General features: G+C 47.2%; 1 protein-coding gene across 1 annotated transcript; it reads left to right on the top strand.

Annotated features, from left to right (window-relative positions):
- The first annotated feature begins 4,155 nt into the window (after positions 1 to 4,155).
- LOC136994381 (olfactory receptor 6F1-like) lies at positions 4,156 to 6,589 on the top strand. Its single transcript, XM_067311998.1, has 2 exons — positions 4,156 to 4,234; positions 5,645 to 6,589. The coding sequence occupies exons 1-2, from the start codon at positions 4,184 to 4,186 to the stop codon at positions 6,587 to 6,589; spliced, it is 996 nt and encodes a 331-aa protein (XP_067168099.1). The 5' UTR covers positions 4,156 to 4,183.
- Positions 6,590 to 8,198: the final 1,609 nt, after the last annotated feature.

Below are 8,198 nucleotides of genomic sequence, written 5' to 3'. Positions count from 1 at the left end.
GTGACTCTCTCAGCCCTCTTGCCCCTGGCACCCACACCTGTCCCCATACAGGCAGGGCACTAAAAACTTGGGACAAGTGAGTCCTGGCCCCAGGGAACTTCCTCCTCCACTCTCAGAGCTCTTCTCATGGGGTCATCTTCCACCCAAGTGCATGTGTGTGCATCATCCTGACACAGGCTGTGACAGCCCTGCCCTGCTGGAATTTCTCCCTGACTCCTGAGCTGCCTTGACCTGGTCCCGAGAGTGGAAGGTATTGCTTCGAGCTACTGGGGCCTCCGGTCCTTCTGCAACTAGATGAAGCCTGAGTAGCTCTTGGAGGTCTTTCCACCCCAGTCCACTGCCCCCATCCTTGTCTCTGTCCTGTCACTGTAATATCCCTGGGTCATTCTGTGCACGAGAGCAAGGTGTCCAAGCATATGTTCTGGCCTGACAGCACGAATACTGGTGTGACTTCACCTCTAAATGGCAAAACGAAGACTGGTGCAACCCTTTTTCTTAGCTAATTAGCCAGCACTAATTCAGGGTGATGGATATGATCATCTGGACTACTCAGATGTTAGAAATGTTTCAGCACAGTTTGGCCTCAAGTCACTAGCACTCCTACTGGAGAATGTGTGGGCTGTGGGAGCGTGTTGAGGCAATCATTGTGTATATATGTGTGCATGTCTGGGTTTGTGGGTGAGAGAAGGAGTGGGTGTACAGACACCCTGCAGACTGCTGAGGGTGGTACTATGTTGGTGAGGCAGTGAGGGACTGGACCCAGCTTTGTGGACTTCACTTCTGTGACACAGTGAGAATGAAGCCAGCAGTCACTGTGGCTCCAGATTGCCAAGATGGTTCGGGATGAGAACAGGACCATGGAGATAACCTTGATTTCCAGCAGTGAAGCCTAGGCACAAAGGTACCATTTGATTCTGACCCAGCGAGGTCTCTGCCTTTTCTCTTTCAGTTGGACCCACTCCATTTGTGGATCAGCTTCACATCCTCTCCTTCTCACTCAGTTCCTCTCAGCCTTGGGGAGATGGGGAGAAAGCTGGTGAAATTAATGGAAGAGAAGATCGTGTGCCTCCAGGATGATATGATCTTCTTCTCTCCATACATCCTGAGTCCATCAGTTCCCATCTTCTGCTCGCTGTTCTAAGCTTGACGCTCTGCTCTTTGTCTCTTATAAGCCAAAGTGGGACAACTCATGAAACCAGTGTGCCCTGCCTATAAAACCATGCTAACAACCCCTTTGGGGAGCCATTAAAATGATGATCAGCTTGTCCTCTGTGTCTCTGCACCGCTTTCTTGAGCATTCTGCCAGATGTCCCAGTGATGCCCAACTCTCCCTAACTCAGTGTACCCCTGAGATGCTCCTGGGCAGGACAGCCTCCCAGAGCACAGTTTGGGTCAGTCGTTCACAGACAGCTAATCAGAAAGCTGGTTTTCTTAGCCAGGGAGCTGCTAAGCAGGAGGATTCGAATGAGACCTTGAGGAAGCGGGATTTTATTTTCTCTTCTGTGTCATGCTTTGCATTTTGGTCTTAGTAGGCTAAGAAATGAAGAATTTGAAAATGGAATGGGTTATTTACCCCTTCAGGGTAAATTTCATTCCATTCCTATGGGGTTCAGACTCAGACTCCAAAGACATCCCTGTGTAGAAGCTCCTTCACCAAACTCACTGCCCTGGAGTTAGCAGCCAACAGAGCCTTTTTTGTTCCAAGTCTAACTCTCCAGGCCCCACCCCACACACACTCAGTGAAGAGGCAGCAGCTCACTCAGAGAAGAAATTAACCTATTGCAAAGCCGATGTGTAAGATAAATGGGATGAATCACCTTTTTGGCGGCACTGATCTCTCTCTTGCCCAGTCACGGCCTCTGAACTACCAGTCTAGCATGAGCTCACAGCAGGACCAGTAGGCACGGTCATGCATGCATGGCTCACGTCATCATAAGATCTGAACTGAATTAATCACCTGCTTTACCAGCTTCTACAAGCACCTCCATGCCATCACTAAACTCCATACCCATGTCCAAGGTACTCTAGGGAGAGGGAGAGCAGGGAAGGGGCAGGGGGTGTGGATGAACGTGCTCAAGCTAGACAAGTTGCTCTAGCCAGCTGCATCTGCCCACACATCATGAAACAGCCTTCCTTCAAACAAATTGCCTTAACCAGAACTGTGACTCCATAACAGGAGTTGCAGAAGATGACTGATAATTTTTTGAAGAAGATGATAATTTTTTCAGTCTTTTTCTTTGCCTAAGTCTTTGCCTTCTGGTCCAAGTGAAGACGAGACATTCAGAGGTCACAAATTCAGTGGATCAAAATGCCTTCATAGGAGATGGAGTATATACCTCTGATCACAACCTTCCGAGCCCAGACAGCCAGCGAATGTTTCACCCACCTTAAGCTCCACTTCTCCATATTTTATCTCCACAGTCTGGCTATAAGGATAATTTGGGAGAGAATGTTGAAGGTGTTGGTAAAGGCAATGGGAATAAACTGTCCTCTGATGTCTGATTGAGTGCTGTGAACCTGCTGTATGGCCACAAGTGCATGGCTCACTTCATCACATGATCAGAAGTGAACCCATCGCCTGCCATACTGGTCTGTACAAGCACCTCCAGCCTCTTGCTGAAACTCGTACCCATGTCCAAAGTATTCTAGAGAGAGAGAGAGAGATGGCAGGGAGAGAGATTTTGCGTGCAGGAGTCAAGTTGGGCAGGTTACTCTAATCAGCTGGACCTGCCCCATGCACCATGGGAAGCACTCTTTCCTTAACATCAACCAATGTTAATTAAGCAAGCCCTTAGACATGACACAGGAGCTGCAGAAGATGACTCTGTCATTTACAACATCTCTCTGTGGTGGCCTTGGGCAGTGAAGACATCTTCTCTTTGGGTGCAAAGCTCCTCAACTGACTCTGGATGTCTACTCTGCTGGGGTTTTGTTGTTGTTGTTGTTGTTGTTGTTTGTTTTCTGTCTGAGTCAGTTGTCTAGTCTCTCTTAAGCATCACCGGAAGAAAAATGGATGCTTCTAAGGCAGGGCTTGCTTGACCTGTATTAGACAGGAGCTTTTGGAGGAGGTGAACTGAGGCCTGAAAGTGCCTGTTTCTCTTCCCTGCTGATCAGCAGAGCAAAGATGAATAGATCGTGTGGAGGCACCCGCCCTGAAGGCAGGGGAGGTCCATATGCCTATACCCAAATCTTGTCTGACTTAGAGCTTAGCTCTTCACTTAGATTAAGACTGAAAACTTAGGCCGCAACTGCTGTTCGATATTCTGACAGCTGAAATGAGGTAGGTGAAGCCCACCTTTCTATCTCTGTATTCGTATGACCATATTTGTCTTTAACTATCCCCAGCTTGGAGATTTCAAGATCTTAATGCCCAGCATCCAGGTATTTGACACTTCCAGTCTTTTGGGGCGTGGCTATTTCAGACATCAGCATGTCAGGAAATTGCCACACAAGAGAACATTGAGTTTCTGCCAAGGCTCGCATACCGTGGCAGGCAGGTGGCAAAAAAAAAACCACATCTGACAGCCACTTTAGAGAATTGCATTACTGTTCTTTAATTAGCCTGTGTGAGGAGAGAACACTATCCATCTTCAACAAGCCTGTGAAATCCCCAAGAGATCAAACTCCCTGTGGCACACAGAGGAAAAATTCAAAACAGTCTCCTCTGCATAGCCAGTTGGAGCTTCAGTGTGCTAACAAGGTGGGTGTGGGGATGTTTTTATGCTAGGGATGCTGGGGGAGTTCTCAGCAGGAAAAAGGCATTTGTTCACAGTCTTTTGGCTGTGAAGATTTTGCCTGTCTTGTAATTCTCTGCTGTATGCTGTCACTACACGGAGGTAAAGTGGAGATAATTTACTGTTTGTGTGTGTGTGTGTGTGTGTGTGTGCATACTAAGCCCGCTTTGTAGAGGTACAGTGGTGGCTGTGAGGGGGAAAGAAAAGCAGGAGTGCAAGCTGCCACTACCTAATGGGTGGAAGGGGAGGAATCACCATCAGGCAATTTGATACATCTTGCAGTGAGTCAGGAAGGTGTTCATCTTCACTTCTCTTGTGGAGAGACTGGAGCCTGCCATAGCGAGAGACAATGCTTTCTGAGGCACTTGTCTAGAACAGCTCCAATAAATCACCCTCTTTCCTCTGTTTTCCTTCAGCCAAGGGGGATCACGGCTTCATCTGGAGGAGAGATGATGTTGCATGAAGAGAGTTTGTTTAGATCATTTCCATTGGCAGAGCTGGTAAGTGACGCCTGCCCAGGACATCTGGTATAGACTTTCAATGCCTGGCACGTTTAAAGAGAAATGCATTAAGGAGGATTTCTTTGTTCTAGCCATGTGAGATTTTGCATATATGTTCCTAAGGAGGATGAAAGGAAAGAAAGAGACTCTTCAGATGATGATTCAACCCCATCTGTCTTAGACACACCCCTGAGGAAGAGATCAGTTCTTCTCTGGAGGTACTGTTCTGCCTCCATTAACTGGAAGGAGGAAGTAGCTTAAACCCCTCAGATCAGCTGGCTTCTCAACAGAGTTATGTTGGGTGGGATTCAGCTTAGTGAATTTGGCCTGCAAGAGGTGATAGATACAGGGATGCCTCTGCCCAAGTTGACATGTCTGACTTGTCCACCTGAGCTGGTTGCTAGACTCCTATCCTAGTCCTCGGGGAGAAATTGGCACTTCTAGAGTGCTTTTAGCCATCTCTATGAAACAAGGTAAGCCATGCCTCCTGTTTTTGTATCCATTGAGAAGGAAGGGACTTCAGCTGAGGCGGTCAGATATGATTTTTTTTTATTATTATTATTATTATTATTGTTACTGTTGTTGTTGTTGTTTAAATGTGGTCAGCATAGATTCTTCCCATGACTTTCAGATGGCAAAATTATGGAGGTGAGTCCTACACCTCCTGCGTAGCTATGTTGAGAAGCAGACCTAAATGGAGGTAATAGAGGTAATTCTGAAAGCTTCCAGTCCTGAGGACTTGGAAAAAGGTAAATTTAGGAGACCATGAGTTCTTAAGTAACGCCTGTCATTCTACTCTGTTGTCCTGTGACACTGTCGCTTCAGCCTGAAGCCCTTGTGATCAGCTGGCCTATAAGAGGTCAGAAAATCTTCTCCAGTGTCATGTTCTCCTCATCGTTTACTGGTACCTCAGTCTCATTTGCTGAAATCATAACTCAGTATTGTTTGCCCTACGGAGTGCAGCTATGTTATTCCCTTCCTCTGTGCTACAGCCTTTCATGTAGGTGAAGACTCTCAGCCTGTCTTTTGCACTTCCCTGAACAGGATTTTCATCTCTCAGAAGCCATTAGAGTCACCATGTTCTAAAGAAGACCCATGCACTTGGTCAGATAAAGAATTCTCCAGGTTCCTTCGACTGTGTTGCCTGGTCTTCAGAGTCCTATTCAACTGTACAGACATAGGTATGATTTAGCTGACATCTTTAATTCAAGGTAGACAAAACCCTCCCTAAAGTATTGCAGTGCAGTCTCTTCCTCATGGAGTATGGAGCGCAGGTACAGCTTTTTCCTGCTCTGGAGAAGCTGTATTTTCAGGGATGGTGATCTTGTTTAATTACTGGTAGCATGTTTACCTGCCAGTAGGCCCAGCCTAGGCATTCAAACTACCACACGATCTTTTCTGTCTTGACAGGTGGACCTCTGCACTTGGAGGGACATGGGAAACATGACAGCTGTGCAAGAATTCATCCTTTTGGGTTTCCCAGGCACGTGGCATTTCCGGGTGTCCCTTGTGGTGCTGTTTGCACTGATGTATTCCCTGACAGTAACAGGCAATGCATCCATCATAGCCCTTGTATGGGCAAACAGGAACCTCCATACCCCAATGTATTTTTTCCTCTGTAATCTCTCCTTTCTGGAGATCTGGTACATAATGAGCGTTGTTCCCAAAGCTATGGGAGTCATGCTGGGGACTAGCCAGACCATCTCCTTCAGAGTCTGCATCCTTCAGTTGTTCTTTTTTCTCTCCCTAGGCTCCACTGAATGTTTTCTCCTGGCTGTCATGGCCTACGACCGCTATTTAGCCATATGTTACCCTTTGAGATACAACTCCCTCATGAACAATGTCTCCTCTGCTCAGCTGGCCCTCGGCTCCTGGCTGGGAGGCTTTCTGGCCATCTCGCTGCTGGCCTTTTTGACATCCAGGCTGACATTCTGTGGACCAAAAGTCATCAATCATTTTCTCTGTGATATAGATTCCTGCCTCGCCCTCTCCTGCACAGATACACGGCCCGTGGAGCTGGCGACCTTCCTCGTCTCCATAATTGTTGTGGTGGTCTCCTGTGTGGTTACGCTAGTCTGCTACATGTACATCATCTCTACCATCCTGAGAATCCAATCAGCCCAGGGCCGGAAGAAGGCCTTTTCCACCTGCTCTGCCCATCTCACAGTCGTTACAGTATGGTATGGCTCCATTATATTCTTGTATGTCAAGCCGTCAGCCCAAAACTCCTTGGATCTGAACAAGCTTGTTAATATCTTTAACACAGTTGTAACTCCCTTGTTGAACCCCTTCATTTACACACTCAGAAACAAGGAAGTGATACAAACTCTGGAGAAGGCGTTCCAGAAGAAGTGAAGGAGCTTATCAGAAGGCCTTGATGTGAGCAACAGACTCATTTCCCCCTGACTTCTGACCCCCAGAAGTTTCTCACCTTGGTGTAAGTGCACCTGGGCATCACAGGTGGCAACAAACCACCAGCTCCAGTGCAAGTTCATCTCAATCACCTTGCAGCCTGGGGTGAAGGATGGGGTGTAGCTTGATTCTCATGTGCCCACCTCCCTCTGGTCACTATAGGATAAACCTAGAGTGCCTCATAGCGCTCCAAAGACTAGCCCCTGAAAAGGATAAGATAGCCCACCCAAACACAACTCCCTGACAGAGCCAGAGGAGTGGTCCTCTGGTGGTTCATGCTTCAATTTGCTAAAGGTTTAACTTTGTCAGGGATTAATGTGAATCCCCTAAAGAACTTCAGATACCTGCATCATTGCTTTTTGGAAGTGGACACATAGTCTCCTTTTTAATCTGCTATTGTCTGGATGCATCTATGCCACCTTCTTGTGGCTGTTTCACTGGATCATACTTAGACGCAAGATGTATTTGACCATGGCTGATATCCTTAACAGTAGCCTTTATTCCTGGCATAAGACGATCAACAAAGTTTACATTCTCATTTCCTCACCACCCCTAGTTTCTCAATGTATTTATTAATTTTCATTAAAAATACTCAAAATACCATGATTCGTGCTAGGTGAGTTGGGACATGTCCACATCTACAGTGCCATGCCAGTCCTAAGCAGACCATCATTCCATGCATTTGTGGCTTTGTTGTGGAAACACTTACAGCTATTTTGCAAAGTCACCAGAGAACAGATTCCTCTCACTGGAAATGACAGAGGACTGAGAGGGTTCCTGGGTAGCAGGTCTGTCTTTACCCTCAGTGAAAAGAGATTAGTACTTCCAAAGGGCGCTTGCTTTTACCCTTCCTAGGGCTTTTATTTCAGAACAAGATGAATCATGCTCCTGAAGTTCCTCTTTCTGCACACTAACAACAAAGGGAGTCTATGTGACCCCCAGAATCACCCCCAGAACGGCTGAGGTTGGAAGGGACCTCTGGAGATCATCTAGTCCAACCCTCTGCTCAAGCAGAGTCACAGTTCTCACTAGAGCAGGCTGCCCATGACTGCGTCCAGATGGCTTTGGAATTTCTCCAAGGATGGAGACTCCACGTCTCTGGGGAATCTGTTTCAGTGTACAACCACCCTCACAGTAAAAAAAGCTTTTTCTTAGATTCAGGCAGAATTTCCTGTGGTTCACTTTGTTCCCATTGCCTCTTGGCCTGTCAGTGTGCACCACTGAAAAGGGACCGTCTCCATCCTCTTGACACCCTCCTTTCAGGTATTTATACACATTGATAAGATCCTCCCTCAGCCTGCTCTTCTCCAGGCTAAACAATCCCGGTTCTCTCAGCCTTTCCTGATATGAGAGATGCTCCTATCCCTTAAGTACCTTAGTAGCCTTTCACTGGACTCACTCGAGTAGCTCCGTATCTCTCTTACCCTGGGGAGCCCAGAACTGGACACAGCACTCCAGGAGTGGCCTCACCAGGGCTGAGTAGAGGGGAAGCATCACTTCCCTCAACCTGCTGACAACACTCTTCCTAATGCAGCCCAGGATACCATTGGTC

The sequence above is a fragment of the Apteryx mantelli genome, chromosome 28 (genome assembly GCF_036417845.1).
Source record: "Apteryx mantelli isolate bAptMan1 chromosome 28, bAptMan1.hap1, whole genome shotgun sequence".
Lineage (NCBI taxonomy): Eukaryota > Metazoa > Chordata > Aves > Apterygiformes > Apterygidae > Apteryx > Apteryx mantelli.
The sequence above is the reverse complement of the archived record's forward strand: the minus strand, read 5'-3'. Positions and strand labels throughout refer to the sequence as shown.

Excerpts from the sequence above, each read along its gene's own strand:
- LOC136994381 (XM_067311998.1), top strand. The coding sequence starts at position 4,184 with ATGATGTTGCATGAAGAGAGTTTGTTTAGATCATTTCCATTGGCAGAG. Across the intron at positions 4,235-5,644 it reads CATTTCCATTGGCAGAGCTG|GTGGACCTCTGCACTTGGAG; the intron begins GTAAGTGACGCC and ends CTGTCTTGACAG.